This window comes from Triticum dicoccoides, chromosome 7A (assembly GCF_002162155.2).
Source record: "Triticum dicoccoides isolate Atlit2015 ecotype Zavitan chromosome 7A, WEW_v2.0, whole genome shotgun sequence".
In the NCBI taxonomy this organism is placed as follows: Eukaryota; Viridiplantae; Streptophyta; class Magnoliopsida; order Poales; family Poaceae; genus Triticum; species Triticum dicoccoides.
In genome coordinates this window covers 86245495-86267208 of record NC_041392.1, presented here as the reverse complement: position 1 = coordinate 86267208, position 21714 = coordinate 86245495, and the positions used below count along the sequence as shown (strand labels likewise).

Sequence of the window (21714 nt, the reverse complement as noted above, 5' to 3'; positions counted from 1 at the left end):
CATCAGGATGCCTCACCAGAGCGATGAAGGGACTGGGGAGTAAAAAGAATTCCTAAACTCTTCGATATATAATTCCTAAATGACTCAAAACATTTTTCTAGACTCAACTCGTTTGCTAATTCGATCAAGCAATGGGGCTCCTAAGGTCGGGGAAGGCTCTGATTACCAACTTGTAACGCCCTCGATGCGGCTATATCTCCTACGTGTCGAAGCACGACTTAGAGGCATAACCGCATTGAAAGCAATGTCGCAAGTAAGGTAATCTTCACAACAACCCATGTAAATATAATGATAAGGGGAAAGGAACATAGTTGGCTTACACTCGCCACGTCACACAAAGTACATAAATAGCATTACATCATCCAATACACTCATGGTCCGACTACGGTACCAAAATAAAAGATCAACCCCAACATGTGACATGGTCCCGATCACCCCAACTGGACTCCACTACTGATCATTAGGGAAAGACACATAGTAACGGCGTGGAGTCTTCGTCGAACTCCCACTTGAGCTCAAGCGCGTCATCGGGCCCTGCATCTGGTTTGGAAGTAATCTGTGAGCCACGGGGACTCAGCAATCTCGCACCCTCACGATCAAGACTATTTAAGCTTATAGGTAAAGGCAAGGTAATATGTGGAGCTATAGCAAGCGACTAGCATATCTGGTGGCTAACCTGTTCGCAAATGAGAGCGAGAAGAGAAGGCAAAGCACGAACGAAGAACTAGAGAACAACCTGCGCAAACATTACTCCAACATTGTGTTCACTTCCCGGACTCCGCCGAGAAGAGACCATCACGGTTACACACGCAGTAGATTCATTTAATTTAAGTTAAGGTTCAAGTTATCTACAACTGGACATTACCAAATTCCCATCTGCCAATAACCGCGGGCACGGCTTTCGAAAGTTCAAATCCCTGCAGGGGAGTCCCAACTTAGCCCATGACAAGCTCTCACGGTCAACAAATGATATACCTTCTCCCGAGACATTCCGATCAGACTCGGTATCCCGGTTCTACAAGACAACTTCGACAAGTTAAAACAAATCCAACAACACCGCCCGAATGTGCTGACAAATCCCGATAGGAGCTGCACATATCTCGTTCTCAGGGCACACTCAGATAGGTCAAGCTATGAGTAAAACCAACCCTCGAGTTTCCCCGAGGTGGCCCTGCAGGCTGCCCAGTTTGGACCAACACTCAGAGGAGCACTGGCCCAGGGGGGTTTAAATAAGATGACCCTCGGGCTCCGGAAACCCAAGGGAAAAAGAGACTAGGTGGCAAATGGTAAAACCAAGGTTGGGCATTGCTGGAAGAGTTTTAATCAAGACGGACTGTCAAGGGGTTCCCATTATTACCCAACCGCGTAAGGAACGCAAAATCCGGGAACATAACACCGATATGACGGAAACTAGGGCAGCAAGAGTGGAACAAAACACTAGGCAAAAGGCCGAGCCTTCCACCTTTTACCAAGTATATAGATGCATTAAGATAACAAGATAATATAATGATATCCCAACAAGAAAATAATGTTCCAACAAGGAACGATCTCCAATCTTCACCTGCAACTAGCAACGCTATAAGAGGGGCTGAGCAAAGCGGTAACATAGCCAATCAACGGTTTGCTAGGACATGGTGGGTTAGAGGTTTGGCATGGCAATTTGGGAGGCATGATAAGCAAGTGGTAGGCAACGTAGCATAGGCATAGCAAAAGAGCGAGCATCTAGCAAAGCAAAGATAGAAGTGATTTCGAAGGTATGATCATCTTGCCTGCAAAGTTGTCAGAGTTGACTGGATCCTCGAAAGCAAACTCAACGGGATCCTCGTTAGCGAACTCGTCTCCCGGCTCTACCCAAACAAGACAAACAAGCAAAAGGAACACAATCAACCACGTGCAAATGCTTGAATAACATGATGCAAACATGGTATGCTATGCGGTATGCGATATGTGATGCATATGCAAGATTTGCCAAGGAATGATTGAACCTGGCCTCAACTTGGAAATCCAAGTGTGCCACTGGAAAGGTGAGGTGATTTCGGTTGAAATCGATATAAAGAACACCGGAATCGGAGACACGGTTTGGAAATGGCAAGCAAAACAAATATGGCACCGGTCTGCGATAAACAGCAAGTAGCCATCTAAATGCATTGAGATAATTATGCTACAGCACTCAAACATGACAACAAAATACATGGAAGGGATCCACTCATAATGCTTGACAAAAGATGAACACTGAGCTACGGCCAATTCATCCATTAACAGGTTCAAAACAAGCATGGAAAAAGTGCAATTGGTAAACAGGTTTCAGACTTAGTGAAATTAACACAAGCCTGGAATTTCAGATCAGGTAGCACACTTTGGAGCATGAAAACTATATGCTACAGGAACTTAACATGACAAAGAAAAGCATGGCATGGAGCTACTCAAAGAGCTTAACAAAAGTCCCTTAGTGACCTTGAGCCAAAAGGGATCATAAAATACAATTGCAAGCATGTGAACATGGCAAAAACATAATCAGAACTCGGACTTGGAGAAAAACTGGAACATGCAAATTCTCTTAACAAGTAGGCATGTTTACGAGCTCGATGCACTCACTACAGAGCAAGGAATGACAAACTAAGCATACACCCATCAAGAACACACATTATATAAGCTAGACATGGCAAGAACAACAACATAGCATGCACGGATCAACAACAACATCCTCGGCAAAATCGCTAACAAGTAGACAATCTGCCCAGATTCACGAAATAGCAAAAGTAGAGCTCGATTGACTCAATCTAGGGTGCTCCATAAATGCAAACAAAGACATGGATGGATAGAGCACTACAAGATTAACAAATCATCCTTACTGATCATCCTCAAAAGAGGCATGGATCACTAGGAAACAACATGAACATATGGCATAAAGATAAAAACAGACCAAGGACTTAGTGGAATTTCTAAGTCCCTGAAATCAGCATTAACGAATGCACCACTTTGCAAGCCTGTGCTAGTCACCACACATATCACAAAAATACATGGATAGCACCTCTGGAAAGATGGCATGGCATGTAACAAAACACATGTAGAGCTCAGGAGCATATCATGCACACATTAATCATGGCAAAAATGACAAATAGCTATTTGGTGCAGCAGATCTGACAAATAACTCAAATAGCTCTCTTCCAACAGCATGTCAGGCATTAAGATGAGCTCAAATGAAAATGGTGCAATGAGATGAAATGATGTGCTCTCTGAGACGAACATTTTGATATGCTACACGCCTAAAACGGATCTACGGATGCGGAGATATAGCATGATGAAAAATGCAAAATGTCTAGGGTTTCGGGAGGAAAGTCAACCGAATCAGACCTGGATCTGGGAACACTGTAGCAGCACGGACTTCGAGGTTGAACATCGCCGGAGTCAACGTCGCCGGAGGAAGGAGGGGAAGGAGCTTCCCGGACTTGGGCCGGCCGGAGCTTCGCCGGACGACGAGGAGGACGAAGGCGGCGGTGGTGGCGTCCGTGGCGCCGGCGAGAAGCTGTGGCGGCGCCCGAAGCGGCAAAGTGCGGCGGGACCGACGCCTGCCGGCGACGAGGCGCTCCGTGGCAGAGCGGGAGGCCGGCTCTGGGCCTGGCGGGCCCGCGCGGTCGGCGGCGAAGTGGGCGCCCGCCCAGGACACGTGGCGCTCCCGGAGTGGCCGGCGGGGGAGCGGACAATGTTCGGCCTGCAGGATTTCGTCCGGCGGCGGGGGGGAAGATGGATCTAGGGTTTAGGGGGGAGAAGAACTGTGAATTTCGGAGGGGGTGCTATTTATAGACATAGAGGGAGCTAAGAGTGTCCAAATGAGGTGCGGTTTTCGGCCACGCGATCATGATCGAACGCTCTAGATGATGGAGAGAGTTTTGGTGGGTTTTGGGCCAAATTGGAGGGGTGTTGGGCTCCAACACACACGAGGCCTTCTCGGTCCCTCGGTTAACCGTTGGAGTATCAAACGAAGTCCAAATGGTACGAAACTTGACAGGCGGTCTATCGGTAGTAAACCAAGGCCGCTTGGCAAGTCTTAGTCCAATCCGAAAATGTTTAACCCCCACACACGAAAGGAAGGAAGAAAGGACCACCGGAGGAGATAGGAGCGCCGGAATGCAAAACGGACAACGGGGAAAAAGCTCGGATGCATGAGACAAACACGTATGCAAATGCAATGCACATGATGACATGATATGAGATGCATGACAACGACAACAACACACGGAGACAAAAACCCGAACCCAGGAAAAAAATAACTTAGCGCCGGAAACGGCAAGAGTTGGAGTACGTATTAGGTAAATTGCATCCAGGGTGTTACACCTTCGCTGTCGTCGTCGCCTTCTTCACGCGCTCCAAGGACACCGTCTTGTCCTTCACCATTGTGGCGGAGTGCACACGGGCCGAGCGAGGGCGTCGAGAGCGGACGAGGGCACGGTGGAGAAGCAGAGGAAGGAGAGAAAGAATGAGGCGTACTCTGCATTGCATCGGCTTCGACACCTTTTATGGGCCTGCTTTCGAGTGGCTGGCCCGTGGGCCTAAGCAATCCTGTCATATCCTATAACAGTCGCTCACCCGATACATGGCGAAAAAGGCGGCACGGGGATCGAGGTGCCCCTCTCTACCCGCTCCAATTACTGCGGCCTGCTCCGTCTCGCGCGCTTCTCCAAATTTCGAATCCCGTGAGATCCGGGAACCGCGGGACAACCAATCGCGCCGAAGATTTCGCACCAGAACAACACTCGAGGATTATCAACATAATCCACTCGACGACCTCTTAATTGATCAAGGCGACTGAAACAAGGTTGAAGCTTCAGCACGATTTTCAGACTCCAATGAAATGCCTCCAAAGCATGCAATCAAGTCGGAACCAACTTCAACCCTTTTTCACTCGGACCTCAATCCATTCGGGGGCTAATGACGATGACATGTACCTAGGGTAGGGTCATAGGCCTGACCTAGACACCCTACCCAAGGATACTAGCCTAGAGTCAAAGACATTCAAAGTACAACCGAAGATACCGACTGAAATCACCTTGGAGTCCAATCCACTCGACTAGATATACCACTCAGATATCTCAATTAAACTCGACTAAGATAGAGTCATTTGACCATACGAAGAATCACTCGGAATACAGAAGATCTAAAGCCACCCAGGATGGCAACGGTCAGGCATTCACTCTGTAGTCTTAAAGGTCATTTATAGTCCTTTATAGCTAGCGTTACCAGTAACGCCTTGTCTTAACGAACATTGAACCCTGTGTAACTGAGGGCTAGAGGGTTCCGACGCACTCTATATAAGCCACCCCTCCCCTCTAGCACAAGGGTTCGCACCCCCTGTAACTTTCACGCATAATCCAGTCGACCAAGCCTCCGGGCACCGAGACGTAGGGCTATTACTTCCTTCGAGAAGGGCCTGAACTCGTAAATCCTGCATGCACATCCTCACCGTAGTTAGGACATTGCCTCCTCTTACATACCCCCTATTCTTACTGTCAGACTTGCTCCCACGACAATGCACTCCGCCCGGGAGCATTGGAGAGCGGCGCGAACGACCATCTGCTCCTCGAGGCTGCAAGGGATGAGCTCCCAGTCCTCGTATCCGGACATGTCTAAGTCGGATCCAGGCGCCGCCATGGAGAACACCAGGGCTGTTCTGAGAGGAGCTTGCTAGTGTGGGAGGGGAGGGAAGTGGAGTGGAATACGACCAGGGTTTCAGCCGAAGTGTGAATAGGGTTCATTTTATTTGGGCCGGAGTGGGCCGGATCAGACCTGGCGGGTGCGCCCGGACGTCCCTATATCCGCCCAAGATCATCTTGGGCTGGATATGGGAAGGGCCGATCAGTCCAGCGTTTGGGCTGGCTATGAGAAGTTCGGTTCGGTGACGTTTTTGCGTCCAGACACTAACCGGGCAGCCCGTCCGGACGTTATGGGTCTGGTTGTAGATGCTCGCATGCATTTCAGAATCAACTTTGACCATTTGTTTCGTCAGCAAAATATTTGCTATCCCCACAAAAAAATATTGTTATATATCAGTAAAAATACTACTAGTATAAAATTACATTCACTTTAGGGGCAAGTACTTTGTACTGTACATGCTCTAAAAGAATACGAGACCTCGAATACCCACGATCTCAAATTATTTGTTCTCGACTTTAGGGTCATAGCCGTAATTTACTTATTTTTAGTAGCGCGGCTGACCGGTGGGCGCCTCCATCTCCATGTATGACGCGATGATGTGCACACTCCGGAAACATGTCCACAGTCCACACTCAACTCCAATACAGTGCTCCACCCGATCTGCCGTGCCAGTATAAGCCTTTCCATCCTCGCGACGGCGAGAGCGAGACCTAGCAAAAATGGGGATGCAGCCACAGACAGAGCAAGGAGGAGGCGGCGCCGCCGCGGCGAAGGAAATGGAGGAGGAGCCGCACGTCGAGCGACTTCCCGCCGACCTCCTCGCGCACGTGCTCTCCCTCCTCTCCTCCTTCCACGACCTCGCCATGTACGTATTACTACCAATAATCATGGCCGCGCCATGGTTCCCAGGCTTACGTACGGCTCCATTGTGCCGAGTGATGACTCGCTTATATTCTGGTCGTCATCAGGGCCGGGGGAGTGAGCCGGCGGTGGCGCCAAGGCGGTGGGACGGTCGCTGGCGACGCGGCGGCGACTAAGCTTCGCGGGACAGCGCACGGGCGACGACTCCGCCGCGCGCCTCGTCCGCGCCGCCGTCAACCTCCGCGACCTCGACGTGTGAGTAGATTGGTCGACCTGTTCCTGATCAGATCAAACTGCATTTTCAAGCTTATTTCTATATTTATTTTTTCTAACTCTGTCTCACCGTGAATTTTCTTGGTGAAGTTCGCGGGGCTGCTGGGGCTGCCACATCACCGACGGAGGGCTGCTGCAGATCTCCACGGCGGAGTGCGTCGGCAAGCTGACCGCGATCTCGCTGTGGGGATTGGCCGGGATCACTGACAAGGGCGTCGTTCGTCTGGTATATATGCTCTGTTTTCTCTTGTTCCTTTTTTGATGCAACTGCTTGGTTGTATTCTTCTGCAACGTTGATAGGATGGCATTGTCACGTCACGTGTATAGCACAAGGATTTCAGTATGGAACTGTGAAGTCGCTGGATGTCGTCATATTTTTATTAAGCCGGAGCGTTCGTGATAATTGGCTTTCAGATAATTAATCTTACACTTTTGCTTCGATACATCCCCTAAACACAAGAAGGACTGAGATTGCTCGATACCCATTCGTAATCAGGGGCATGATAGCCATATTATGAAAAAGAGGCCACCCTACGTAGACGAATACATTAGTACAGAAACAAGGGCCAAATCCTATTTGGCGCCTTCTGCGCCCGATACAGGCGTTTTCACAAACGGGCACACAGCCCCCTCCCTTTCCTTCGCTACTAACGGGCCGGCCCATCTGTTTCTATATAATGCAAAAAAGGGCGCTCCAGCGAAGATCGAACCTGCGACCTCCTGTGGCCCATCTGTTTCTATATAATGCAAAAAAGGGCGCTCCAGCGAGGATCGAACCTGCGACCTCCTGCTAATTGAGACGTTGCAACAACCACCGCGCCGCCTAGGCAACTATGTAAATTAGCATATTTTCTCCCCTTTCTTCTTGCATCTTTCCTTTTTCCCTTTTTTCAATTTTTTCCAAATCCGAGAAATTTTCTTTCTTCACGTTTTTTTGAAATATTTGTTTTGTACAAATCGATCTTCATTGCCGAAATGGAAAGTTTTATATGCATTTGATCGATGAAAAAAACGTTGCATCGTCACGTGCAGCCAATGTTTTAGTGTTTTTTTCTCCGGGAAGATCCCAGGAAATCCATCGAGCGCCGGAAAAGGATGCAAATTGGCGTGCGTGCTGTCGATGTTGATGAGAACGTGTGGAAAAAGTTTCGGGCCATTTGGCAGTGGTGAAAACAAATACTCCTTCGGAACCCCCCTTCGAAAGACCGAAACGGTGCTGGTTGCACATGGTCTACATGATCGCATGCATGCAATTGCGCCAGACTGTGCAGACATGTGGGCAACTGTCCAAGACGTGGTCGTCCACTTCCCTAACCGCCGACCGCGACGTGGGAGACGACGGGGTTGGAACCGCTGGCGTGGGAGATCGGGATGGTTAGAGGCGGCCGTCGATGCGGAGAACGGCGACGTCCAACACCGGGCCGGCCACCGGCGACGGCGGTCTTCCACTCCTCAGCCCACCCGCGACGATCCAGATCAGCCGCCGCGTGATCGCCGTGCGGCAGGCCAGATCGATCGAGTCCTCGTGCAAGTATTTTTTTTCCTCTACTCGGGTGGCAGGCCAGATCGATCGAGTCCCTCTACTCGGGCGGCAGGTGGGATCGATCGAGTCCTCCTGCAAGTTTTTTTCTTCTTATTCACATGTACTCGTATGATCGGGATTGTACGTCTACGATACAAGGTGGGTATACGTTTCTTCCGTATGACCTTTCTGTCCTTCTACGTTTTGTTGGGAGGGGGGGGGGGGGGGGTACCGAAGCACTCCTCCTAAGAAAATGTAGTTTTGGTCTGTTTTTTAATCTGTTATATGAGTCGAACGAGTTTTACATATGCAAAGGTTACTACTAGTATATTCTGAGTTACCATATCAATTAATTTGTTTGTGGTTTTTCAACTTTTCCTTGCAGGTTTCAAGAGCACATTCTTTGCGGCATCTCAATATTGGTGGAACATTTATCACCGATGAATCCTTGTATGCCGTTGCAAACAACTGTGCAAATCTGAAGGTATATATGTTTTTCTTGCTAAAATTTAGGATTTTAGTGTGCAAATGACGGCCTTAGAACAGTTGAAGATACTCTGTTGCAGCCTGCCTCAGCACGATACGAACAAAGTGAAACTTCATTCAAAAATTGAACACTGAAGCCATTATTATATTATTAAAAAGAACATATGACGCCGTCTGTAGAGTGTTCGAACATACTTTGAATTTTCAGCATCAGTTTTGCTGCTGAGCCTGCGTGCACGCAACCACTGACGTGCCGAGTTTTCTTGTGCAGAGCATCATGCTGTGGAGCTGCCGCCATGTCACGGCGGCCGGCCTGGTGGCGCTGGTGAGCAAGTGCCCGGAGTTAGAGTGCATCAACGTCGGCGGGATGAGGGTGTCGCCGGAGAGCTTTGCCGGCCTGCTCTCCATCAGCCCTGCTCTGAGGATCAGGTCCGTCCCGGAGATCGTCAACGCCAGCGTTCAGGTTTCATGAAGGAAAATGCGCTGCCGTAATCCAGTGGTTCATGCAACTGAAAATACAAAGATTGACGAGAAGGATTTGTGGCGCTTTTTTATTCCTGGTGTGTTCATGCTCTGTCTGTATGTGACTTGTGTTACAACAAATAAAAATTAGGGTTGCCCGTCCATAGCCCACCTATGTTTTTCCATCAAAATCAGGCACACAAAAACCCTATCAACATTCACTTGTTACCGAGAGGTGAGGAGCACCTATTTGTGATCGGTGGATCTTTGTGAGCATGAGTATAGCCACTGGAGATTCAAAAAATGCTCAGAAATACATACTTGTGCTGTGCATTAGTATAGATTTTGTATGCTTCGGTACAATCTCCTAAACACATCAAGAGATGTGATCTCGTCATCCATTTTATAATAAAGGATAGTCTTTTAGAAAATACATCGCCTCGCCGCCTGTGTACGCCGCGCTGGGCCGGTCCATTGACGGATGTTGTACACTTGTACGATCATTTCGCCAGGGAAAAATGTCACAAAAAGATTAGTGCTAGGTGAGGATTCCAACACGCGACCTCCTGCTGTAAAGAGTGAGCTTAGAGCATGTACAGCCGGACTTGATAAATCCGACTCCTCAAACACTTTGAATAGTGACTGGTCACCTTCAAAAAACGCATTCCACATCTGGACACCTCAATTATCATATCTCAAATTCATACAAACTCATGTAACTACGTCGACGCACACGCATCGTTCGGCCAATTCGCCTCAGTTCATTTTTTTTCTGCCAGAAAATTGTCGTGCTTGTAAACTAAATTTGTCATCCTCACGTCAACTAAATTGATTTGTCATGCCTAAAAATCATTCCCGAAAATATTAGGAACGCCGAGTTCATAATCTTTCAGTCTAGTTATTAAATCTCCCAACTAATACCGTTGTACAGGTCCAGGGACCTATCATCAATTGATTGATCCTTTTTTCAAACGTGGCGGGCAGGGGCAGGGCGGCTGCACGGCGCAGCGCCGTCCGCACAATCCAAAGGCGCCCCTGCTCCAACCGTGCAGGAACAAGAATCCAAGCCCCGTCTGTCCCCGCTCTGCGTCGTCCACTCGCGCCTCGCGTCGCCCTCCCGCCGCCCGCGTCACCATCACGTGAGCCTTCGCGATGCTGCCGGCCCGCCGCTGGTAGTATAGTCCTCCCCTGCTTTCCTCCGCGCGGCCGGGGAGCCAGAGAGCGCGAGCTCGAGAAGCAAGCGCGCAGGAAATGGCGGGAGACGACGCCCGGACCGGCGCGGTGGCGCCGGCGGAGGAGGAGCCGCACGTGGAGCGGCTTCCGGCCGACATCCTCGCCCACGTCCTCTCCCTCCTCCCCTCCTTCCACGACCTCTCCATGTAAGAACCAAGAACGCGCCCGCCTTTGATTGATTTCCATGGGCACCGCTTCTGCTCTATCTTGAATTTGGTGGTCGTCGTCGTTCGCCAGGGCCGGGGCAGTGAGCCGGCGGTGGCGCCGCGCGGTGGGCCGGTCGCTGGCGACGCGGCGGCGGCTGAGCCTGGCGGGGCAGCGCACCGGCGACGAGTCCACCGCGCGCCTCGTCCGCGCCGCCGTCAACCTCCGCGACCTCGACATGTATGTGAGCCGATCGGTCAATCGATCGCCTGAGCAATCATGGCCAATCAAACACTCAATTCCCGCTCCACATCCCCAATTATAGCTTAATCATATCTTTCTAACTCTCTCCGCCCGTTCTTGGAGTTCACGAAGCTGCTGGGGGTGCCACATCACGGACCAGGGCCTGCTCGACATCTCCTCGGCGGCGTGCGTCGGCAACCTCACCTCCGTCTCGCTGTGGGGGCTCGCCGGGATCACTGACAAGGGCGTCGTCCATCTGGTAATTAATTTCCTCGTCGGTTTTTCCTCCATCGACCAAACTTTTTAATTTTGATGACACATGCCCACCAAATTGTCAAACTGATGGTGTGTTCATCGATCCTATCTACCACCGGCTATTGCTATCAGCCTATCATAGTGTAGAAGGTGGATTTGGATACTGGATTCTGAGGTCGCATCGCGCGGGATGTCGTCAGGCATACTATTATGGCGTTGCTTTCAGAATAATTCATTGTACAGGTCAATGAGTGGACAATATACGCTTATCAGAACCATTTATTATGTGGGTCTGAAGAATCGTACTGATGCATGGTTCCCAATTTTTTTAAACAAACAAAAAAAAATCATGAATCCACTTTTTTTTTGAGGGAATGAATCCACTTGGTTACGTCCAAAAAGTCAAAAAAATATTTTTGCCAAAGTTAATCTGAACTACAAGAAATCTGTACTTTGTTGTGATAATTTTTACCAATATGAATTTGTCAAACCTGATTCAATTCCCTGCAGGTCTCAAAGGCTCGTTCACTGCAGCACCTGAACATTGGTGGGACATTCATCACTGACGAATCGCTCTATGCAGTTGCAGACAGTTGTACAAACTTGAAGGTGTGTATGTTTCTCTTCCCTGAACTTTACTGCTTCCTTTGGAACAGCTCTCGTGTATCAAGCTGCAGCTGATAAATTGTCTGAAATAAAAGGGCCTAATTAAGCACGTTAATTTATAGTTTGGAATATTAAGTGGTGTATGCAGTTCATGAAAAAAAAGGAACAATTATTCGTACATGTCATGCAAGTAGGTTAGTTGGACCTATCATGGAAAATGAACTAATTGTCATTAGTCAAGCTCAACTCTCTGGATGGAGATAGCCTCATGATTATTGCACTCTCTTGGGTACTTTTTAGTTTTTACAGTTGAGCGGCTCATTTCAGACTTTATTGAGATTTGCAGTTAAGGTTGAGAGTAACAATAAGGTTGCTTTGTGGACTTCATTTAGCTTTATATGCAGCCATTTCCAAGCAGCTCATATCACTTTCCAAGGCATATGATAGTTTGATTATCCGTGGACGATTTCTTTCTCGTTCAATGCCCTTTTTCAATAGTCTTGAAGAGAGAAAAATTACTTATTTATTTATTGAGTCACAACCAAGGTCGTGGTAAATCCATGATAAAAATAAACTTTATTTACTATAAAAACAAACTTTTGAATTCAACATTATTTCATGACTGCTATTTCAAAGTCTATCTTTTAAGGGGGAATGGAAATAAAAGTAACCCCACTTTCCTCATTCCCTCTCTATTGCATGGGTGGAAGAACTAAAATAAAGGATTCTGAAGAAAAAAATTAGACCCTCGAAATCAATTTTTATGAGTAGCGCAAACGAGTTGCGATTTCTTCTTATTCCTACATAACATCTAGTTACAAGAATTTGAAATCGTAAATAGTGTCGGAATGAGAACTTCATTGGACAGTAACAGGTTTGAGAACGGTGTCCACTCGGAAAAAGGAGAATATACATCTAATTTTATATAAATGTCACAAAATCTCCAAATGGATTTTGGACTCCTTTAAGCCCAACTTTAAAAAAATGTTTCAAAATCTAAAAAGTATATGAAAACAATCTCACATGTTTATATAAATGTGAAATCAAATTGTTGGTATCTCCAATTTGAGTACACACAGCTTACACTAGTTCTTTGTAGAAGTACTAAGTTGGAAAAAAAGTTCAAATGAATAACATGAATATACAAAAATTAAAATTCGAACTGTCGGTGCATGTTATGATTGCTATGATGTTGATACCAAGTAAAAAATAACACCCACCCCACCCCCACCCGAAAGAGTAAAAATGGCTTATTCGATCAAAAGCGAACACTACTAATGAGCGAGAGTTCAGATGATCCAAGGACAAACTAATTGTCAATAATTAAACATTTATAAAATCTTTAATTGGTCACACCTAAACTTGATATTATTACACTCAAAATAATTCTATGGAGCTATTCTGTTAGGTTCATACACTCTAGAACACCCCACGAAGTTTGTAGATATTTAAGATTACTATTGATAATGACACATAAACACAATTGTAATAGTACAATGAAAATGCGTCAATTAGTTTGTGAACTGATGTGCTACTTTTGGTTTTCCCAGATTTGGAGAAAATTGTAACAAAATATTCCTTAAGGAACCCCATTGAACTAAGAAAAATACTATTACAATTTTCTTAGTTCAGCATAAGAAATGCATATGTATGGACAAATATTAGAATATGAAAAATATGTATATTACTATAGTGTGGTTTAATTATTAATTGAAATGGCCATCGCAAAATATTATTTAAACGGGTGTGCCAAAAATTAATACATGCAATGCATTAGACGAATAGATAAGTTATAATAAAGTAAAAAAACATAGTTATGACTCATACTTTGTTATGAGTTGGTTGTGTCTTTTGTTTGTGTTCTTTTTAGGTAATAATTATGTTTGGGTCGTGCTATCTTTTAATGATGTAAGAGTCATGATTAACTTTAGTTTCTACATTTCTTGCCGGTGTAAAAGTCATAATCTCTCCACTACCGCCTCTTCATTAAAATATAAGGGTTGTGACGATGTTGATGTATATACATACAACTCTTCTGTGTGGTATAAAAGAAGTTAAATATAAATAAATACAAATAATTATTTTTAACTCATTTTCGATTTATTAGCACTAATGAAAAAATTATTGGACTATTACAAATAAATGTATTAATTTAAATTTCTATTTGAATAAAAGTCTCATCGATTTTGTACTCAATTATTTGTGACAAATACTCATTTATAAATAGGTGCATATATTTGAATTGTTCAAAAACATGTTTGTTTGGGGAGACGTATAAATTGGAGAAAAATTCAGGTCTATTTTTTAAAATGTTATCAAATCATAGCATAAATTATTAAACATAAAACAAGTTAGCAATATCTATTAAGAAACAAATATTAAGGGACAACTCATTCAACTCGAAATTGTTAAAATTATCTATTTTTTATTGTTTTTTATAAGTTTTCTAATATTCAGAACAATTCTTGCGTTTAGCCATATTTTCCAATATAAGCTGTATCATACACCATTTCTCGATCTAGCTAAAGGTTAGTGATTTTTTTTTTGAAAAACTGAATAAACAACTTGTTGATACTATTTTCTTCAAAGTGTAGTTACTAAATTAATGGAAAATATTTAAAAATAATGACTCAATACTTCAACTAGATAATATCAAATTTAATACAGAAAAATTAGTCAAAAAAGACACTCAAAGTATATAGTATGAAATACTGAAGTAAATCAAACTATACGTTACTCCCTCTAAACAAATGCAAGACGTTTTACTGTTTTAGGTCATTGGATCTAGAATGTCTTACTTTTTTTTTGCATTTGTTTACAGAGGTAGGATTTTGTTAGCATATACTCGCTCCGTCCCAAATTAATTGGGTTAACTTTATACTAGCTTTAGTACAAATTTAGTACAAAATTGAGTCACTTATTCTGGGAAGGAGGGAGCATATAAGAAAAAGTTGTCCTTGGCCCAAAAATGGCCTAACAAGAAACCACGTCATCACCTTCCAATTTGGCAGATGGCCAAGGTTGTACACATACATAGTCCAGACAATATATTGCCGTTATGTGGTCCTCAACTACACGCTTATATTACCTCAACTACAAACTATAATTCAGTGCTGAAACGAGGATGGTTCCCATGGACTATATTTTGCAGAGTATCATACTGTGGAGCTGCCGCCACGTGACTGAGGCCGGACTAGTAGCACTCGTGAACAAGTGCCCGGAACTGGAGTGCATCAACGTTGGCGGGATGCGGGTGTCGCCGGAGAGCTTCGCGGGCCTGCAGTCCATCAGCCCCGCCCTGCGGATCAGGTCCATCCCGCAGATCCTCAACGCTGACGTGCAGGTCGCCTGAAAGAAAAAAGATACCACTCTTATATACCGCAGTCCATGGCTCCATGGAAATTACTATTGGAAGAAAAGGTGAGAATCAAGTGCTTTATGCCGTTCTTGATTCAGGTTGTGTTGATGTGTTGACAGTGTTGTGCATATGTTGACTTGTACATACATGTTGTAAAGAATAAAAGTGTACATACTCTGCAAAACTATGCATCCGGACTGTTCAAAAAGTTGGATGCTGTACAGTTACAGATTCATTTTCAGTTCATTTGTGAGATCAATTTGACAATAAGTTCCTTTGACTGAGATGTTCATGCCGGTGGACTAGGAACAGGGATCTCAATGTTATCTTTTGGGTCTTTTTGCTGTTTGTTTATTCACTGTTTAGCATTGCTTGAGTAATTGATGCTAGAGTTTCTCAGTTGGACCATGTGTTCCACCAAGATAACCTTCCAAGATGGAAACGTCTCGCCGGCCATACGCTAAGCTGTGAGACAAGGACGCGAACCCAGTCAAAGGGGTAGCTGCCTCTGTTCTAACTGTCAATAGCTGCACGAACAGAGTTTCGTGGGTTGGTTTGCTCTGACGCCATGGATGGAGAAGGCACTAGCGTGGGATAGCACGTCCAGTGAGTGAGTTGACTCACTCATGGTTAGTCACCTGAACCACCCTACTACAAGACTTGCCGAGCCTACGAAATATTTCATTGTACAGGTCAAGGAGTGAGACAATATATACCAAAATTCATTCTGCAGGCCTAAAAATCGTAAATTGTTTTCAGTTTTGCCATGTTCATTAAAAACTTGTTTATTTATGTCCAAAAAAGTCAAAGAAAAATGGAAGAGCAAAACTGACTGAGGCAACCGTACTTTGTTGTGCTATAAAAAAATGAACGGGTTAATCCAAACTACGGAGGCAACCCTACTTTGTTGTACTAATAATTTTACCAATATGAACTTATAAAATCTAGTTCTCTGTAGCAGTGGCGGAGCGTGAATCAAATATTAGGAGGAGCCAAATGAGTGTATATGGCATAGAAAAGGCTAGGATGATCAGAGACGCCGGACGATTAGTAGAGCAATTAGCAGATAAGTAAGTGTATTTGGTAAGGGGGGGGGGGGGCAGGGCCCGGAATTGTCCCCACTATGCTCCGCCACTGCTCTGTAGGTTCCAAGGGCAGTTTGGTGGGACATTTATCACTGACGAATCGTCCTATGCAGTTGTAGATCGTTGCGCAAATCTGAAGGTATGTATTTTTCTCTTCCTTGAACTTAAGGGCTCCTTTGATTCAAAAGAATTCCAAAGGATTTTTGAAGGATTAGAACCCTTAGGAATTTTTTCTATATTGGTCGTTTGATTCGTAGGATTGAATTCTATAGGAATTCTTCCTATGGAATCATGTGTACTACATTTCATTGGAAATCTAGCATCCACTCTAACCTCTTTTTTCATTTCTTTTGTTTTTCCTATGGCATCAAACACTCCATGCTAATCCTATGGATTTCAAGTGGGCATGCCACTTCAATCCGCGTTTTGAGAATCCTACGAATAAAAGAGGGCCTGGAACAGCTCTTGTGTAGCAAACTGCACCTGACAAAGTCTCCCGAAATAAAAGGGCCTAAAAGCACATTATTTGGTACTCCCTCCGTCCGGAAATATTTGTCATCAAAATTGATAAAAGGGGATATATCTAGATGTATTTTAGTTCTAGATACATTTCTTTTCATCCATATTGATGACAAGTATTTTCGGACGGAGGGAGTAGTTCGAATTATGAAGTGGCATTAGCAGTTAATGAAGACAAAACTAGTACATTTCATGCATGTAGCTTGGTTGGTCTCATCATGGAAAATGAACTATAGTAATTGTCCATATGCAAGCTCAACTCTCAGGATGGAGATAGGCTCATGATCGCATTCTAGGATACCTTTTAGTTTTCATAGTTCTGCGACTTATTTCAGACTTTGTTGAGGTTTGCAATTAAGGTTGAGACAAAACACCCGCAAAAAAAAAGGCTGAGAGAGAATAATATGGTTACTTTGTGGAGTCCAGTTAGCTTGTTGTGTTTATCTATTGAGAACTTCATCGGGCTGTGACGGGTTTGAAAACAGTGTTCACTTGGGAAAAGGATGATGTACATCTTATTTTTGGAAATGCTCGCAAAAAACCTCCCGCCTCCCCGCCAGGTCCGTCCACCGCTTCAAGTGCGTCTCCCGTCCTGGCGCGTCCTCATCGCCGACCCCGCCAACCGCAAGAAGCTGCCCCACACTCTCACGGGCTTCCTCTACAGCACCTACGACAGGGTAGGCCCCCGTGTCCATTACTTTCGGTGCGCAGACTTCTCCATCGGCGCAGCCCTGCCGGTCGACATGTCCATTACTAGGAAAAGGGCTATAGTCAATATGAACATTAATGACGCATCATGTATGTGGTGCGCCACTGCTATATAGCAGTGGCGCACCAGATACAGGTACGCCAATAGTGTCCTCATTACTAATGGCGCACCAGATACACAGTGCGCCATTACTAGCAAATTTTATTATTTGTTTATTTTTCTAAAACTATTAATGGCGCACCAGCGCACAGTGCACCATTAATAGTTTTAACTAGTAATGGCGCACCACAATCAAGGTGTGCCATTACTAACAATTTTGTTTTGTTTTGCAAAACTAGTAATGATATTTCTTCTGTTCTAGTCCTCATGAATATTTATTTATGTGTTTATTCTGGTATTGAATTTCTAACTCACAAAAAGTATTGAATTTGTTAATATTTTTTGAACTCATGAATATTTTTAAATTTCATGGGCACATTTTGAATTCATGAATATTTTTTCAAATTTGATGATATTTTTTCACATTTATAAATGTTTTACCAATTCACAAATGAATGTAACTAAAAATCCAAAAAACAAATTTGATGATATTTTCAAATAACAAATTTGATGATATTTTCAAAAATAAAAAAAAAGTTACTTAATGGCGCACCGCCATTGCTATGGATGTACTTATGGTGCACCCCTGTGTGGTGCGCCATTGCTAACCTTCCCCCCTCTGTTCCTTTCCCCCTCGCCAGATCGATCCCCCTCCCTCGCCCCTCGCGCCCGCTCTCCACCGCCGCCGCCGACCCCCCGCCGACAAGGAGAAGCAGCAGCGCGTCCACCCCGCCGAGGAGCAGCAGCCACCTCTCGCTGTCTCTTCCTGCGCGTGGCCCCGTCTCGCTCTGGTCCGTCCCCGGCCTCCCCGACCACGTCCCCGGCTTCGTGGTGAGCTTATCCTCCGGATCCCCCTTTACTTCGCCTCGATTCGTCGTCGTTTGTCGTCCCCGAGCTCACTGATGACCTGCTGCCGCTGCTGCACTGCGCCCCCACGTGCCTGTCGTCGCCCGCAGCCACCCACGCTCTCTCCTGGCTGCGCCTCGCACGCGCCCGTTGCTGCCACTCTGCTTCTGCTGCTCGCCTGCTACTGCTTCTGCCTATAGCGCCGCTGCCGTTGCTGCTTTTGCTTCCTGCTGCTCTTGCCATCGCCGCCGCTCTTGCACTGCTGCTGCTCTTGCTTGTTGCGCCGCTGCTTCTTTGCTAGTGCTGCCTGCTGCCCCTAGCTACTGCTGCTGCTAATGGCTAGATAGTTGTTTGTCATTCTTCAATGAATTCAGAGCAAAAGAGCCCTCACCAGATAGTTGTTTTTCATTCTTCAATGTACATGTTCAGAGAGCACGCATAATGTTTTCTCAGTTTTTGTAATAGTTCCCAATGTACATGTTCAGGGTTCATAGAACATGCATCATGTACTAATTGTTTAATTTTTGAGATTTTTCTATACACAAGTTCTTTTACGATGGTTTTTATGTAATTTTTGACTGATCGGGCTCTATCAATGCTAGTGTAAAGGGTAGTAGTTGTTGAATCGACATAATGTGTGACTTATGTGAGTGGACTCTGTTCTGGTGTGGACTGTTTTCACAAAGGTGGTTTTATATGTGTGACTTATTGGTTTTCACAAAGCTTGTTCTTGGGCTAAGTTACTTTGTATTGGTTGCTGAGCTAAGTTTTAGCATATCTTGTCACATGCACGGATGCCACAAACACACTGCCGTGATCATTTTGTGGTTTTAGCATATCCAAGGAGGTGTTTGTTATTTAGGTGGTGGTAGCTTTCTGGTTGTGTTAAAAGGAGGAGTAAGAAGAGTAAGAAAGCAAAGCATTCTGGCTTTGTGGTGGTCTCTTTTTGGAGATGGTGTCATGCAGCTCCTCCCTGGATGCTGATGCTGATGCTGAGAGGTGTCTCTTTTTGGAGATGGTGCGTCGCCGCTCTCTACTGCTTGCTGCCGCTCTCTACTGCTTCTACTCCATCTCCTTGCACCCCTGTTGTTCCTCTTCAGAGTCTGAACCTCAACTTCTTGCTGCTGCTATCTCTCTCAATCTATTCTCTAAATTTCAGTGAACATTGAGAAGTGTATTTGATGTAAGGTTCAGATCTGACTAGCACCGATGACAAAAATGCCTTCTACCTAGATCAGCAAGCCAAAATATTTGTGAGGTGTAAATAAGCAATTTTCTCCTTTTATTTTAGCTAGATAAGAACCATAGCTAATGCACTCTAGATATACTTATCATCTTAGCTTCAGTTAACAAAGATTGGCAGAATATCTTGTTTCAAATATAGCCTATGCATGTCTTGTTTTCTTGTTTCAAATATACTTATCATCTTTGTTGTTACCATTGTTCTTTGAGCATAATTCTTTTTCATTTCCTACTATCCTTTTTCATTTCCATTTATATGTGTCAACTTTTATCTTGTCCATATGAAAGCAGAGGACCATATGGTTTGTGGCCTTTTCATCCATACGGAAGTAGAGGCGGATTGTGGTGCTGCTTTGTTTCTGTGATCACATTGAGAAAGACTTGTAAAGATGATGATCATCTTTTATAGAAAACAATTTTTGTAAACACGTCAGTAACTTTGCTAGTTTGCTAGGTTTTGTCTCCGACCATCGTGTCGTGATGATTTTGCAGGTACCCCGAGAGGCCCTTAAGTTTGCCGGAATGTCGATTAACTTCCGTTCCGGCAAATTCGGGTACTCCATATGTCCTATTTTCAGCAAAGGTCATGCTGAAATTTTTCGTGAATTTTAGCATGACTTTGCTAAAAATAGGACATATGGGGTACTTGCGACTAATGCATGGGCTGGGGTATCTTAGTACTTAATTAAGTAGGATCAACTGCCTCTTGTGTTATACATATAGAAGTGTGATATCAACTCATAGTTATTACTAATGTCAGTTACTCGTCATCGATAAACCCTAATCTGGTAGGATGACCTACTAATGTCAGTTGCTCATCATCGATAAACCCTAATATGGATGTAGCAGGATTAAAGAAAGAAATGTTTTTAGGCCAACTCCACTAGGCCTGGCTGAAAATGCACAAGTCATCGGACGCAAGAGATGATGTAGTTTTGAATTATGAACGTATGAAATGTCGTCATCAGACGACGAAAGTCTCCCGGGGGAGTGCTGAAGGAAATATGCCCTAGAGGCAATAATAAAGTTATTATTTATTTCCTTATATATCATGATAAAAGTTTATTATTCATGCTAGAATTGTATTAACCGGAAACATAATACATGTGTGAATACATAGACAAACAGAGTGTCACTAGTATGCCTCTACTAGACTAGCTTGTTAATCAAAGATGGTTATGTTTCCTAACCATGGACAAAGAGTTGTCATTTGATTAACAGGATCACATCATTAGATGAATGATCTGATTGACATGACCCATTCCATTAGCTTAGCACCCGATCGTTTAGTATGTTGCTATTGCTTTCTTCATAACTTATACATGTTCCTATGACTATGAGATTATGCAACTCCTGTTTGCCGGAGGAACACTTTGTGTGCTACCAAACGTCACAACGTAACTGGGTGATTATAAAGGAGCACTACAGGTGTCTCCAAAGGTACATGTTGGGTTGGCGTATTTCGAGATTAGGATTTGTCACTCCGATTGTCGGAGAGGTATCTCTGGGCCCTCTCGGTAATGCACATCGCTTAAGCCCTGCAAGCATTGCAACTAATGAGTTAGTTGCGGAATGATGTATTACAGAACGAGTAAAGAGACTTGCCGGTAACAAGATTGAACTAGGTATGAGATACCGACGATCGAATCTCGGGCAAGTAACATACCGATGACAAAGGGAACAACGTATGTTGTTATGCGGTCTGACCGATAAAAGATCTTCGTAGAATATGTAGGAGCCAATATGAGCATCCAGGTTCCGCTATTGGTTATTGACCGGAGACGTGTCTCGGTCATGTCTACATTGTTCTCGAACCCGTAGGGTCCGCACGCTTAAGGTTACGATGACAGTTATATTATGAGTTTATGCATTTTGATGTACCGAAGGTTGTTCGGAGTCCCGGATGTGATCACGGACATGACGAGGAGTCTCGAAATGGCCGAGACATAAAAATTGATATATTGGAAGCCTATGTTTGGATATCGAAAGTGTTCCGGGTGAAATCGGGATTTTACCGGAGTACCGGGAGGTTACCGGAACCCCCCGGGAGGTATATGGGCCTTAGTGGGCCTTAGTGGAAGAGAGGAGAGGTGGCCAGAGATGGGCCGCGCGCCCCTCC

The 21714-nt window shown here is 44.8% G+C and overlaps 1 protein-coding gene and 1 pseudogene across 2 annotated transcripts; both read left to right on the top strand.

The window, feature by feature from the left end:
* Nucleotides 1-6428: 6428 nt before the first annotated feature.
* On the top strand, nucleotides 6429-9426 carry LOC119328292 (annotated as a pseudogene).
* Nucleotides 9427-10302: 876 nt separating this feature from the next.
* On the top strand, nucleotides 10303-15385 carry LOC119329878 (F-box protein At5g67140-like). Of its 2 annotated transcripts, none has more exons than XM_037602975.1 (5): nucleotides 10303-10635; nucleotides 10727-10873; nucleotides 11009-11135; nucleotides 11642-11740; nucleotides 14889-15385. In XM_037602975.1, the coding sequence occupies exons 1-5, from the start codon at nucleotides 10508-10510 to the stop codon at nucleotides 15087-15089; spliced, it is 702 nt and encodes a 233-aa protein (XP_037458872.1). In that variant the 5' UTR covers nucleotides 10303-10507; the 3' UTR covers nucleotides 15090-15385. The 2 variants fall into 2 exon arrangements, with proteins under 2 accessions (XP_037458872.1, XP_037458871.1); XM_037602974.1 differs by having other exon boundaries at nucleotides 10304-10635; nucleotides 11000-11135.
* Nucleotides 15386-21714: the final 6329 nt, after the last annotated feature.

What these genes read in the sequence shown, in the direction of transcription:
- LOC119329878 (XM_037602974.1), top strand. Translation starts at nt 10,508, where the DNA reads ATGGCGGGAGACGACGCCCGGACCGGCGCGGTGGCGCCGGCGGAGGAG. An exon ending in TCCTTCCACGACCTCTCCAT is followed by an intron (nt 10,636 to 10,726) that starts GTAAGAACCAAG and finishes GTCGTTCGCCAG; the next exon opens with GGCCGGGGCAGTGAGCCGGC. An exon ending in ACAGTTGTACAAACTTGAAG is followed by an intron (nt 11,741 to 14,888) that starts GTGTGTATGTTT and finishes TATATTTTGCAG; the next exon opens with AGTATCATACTGTGGAGCTG.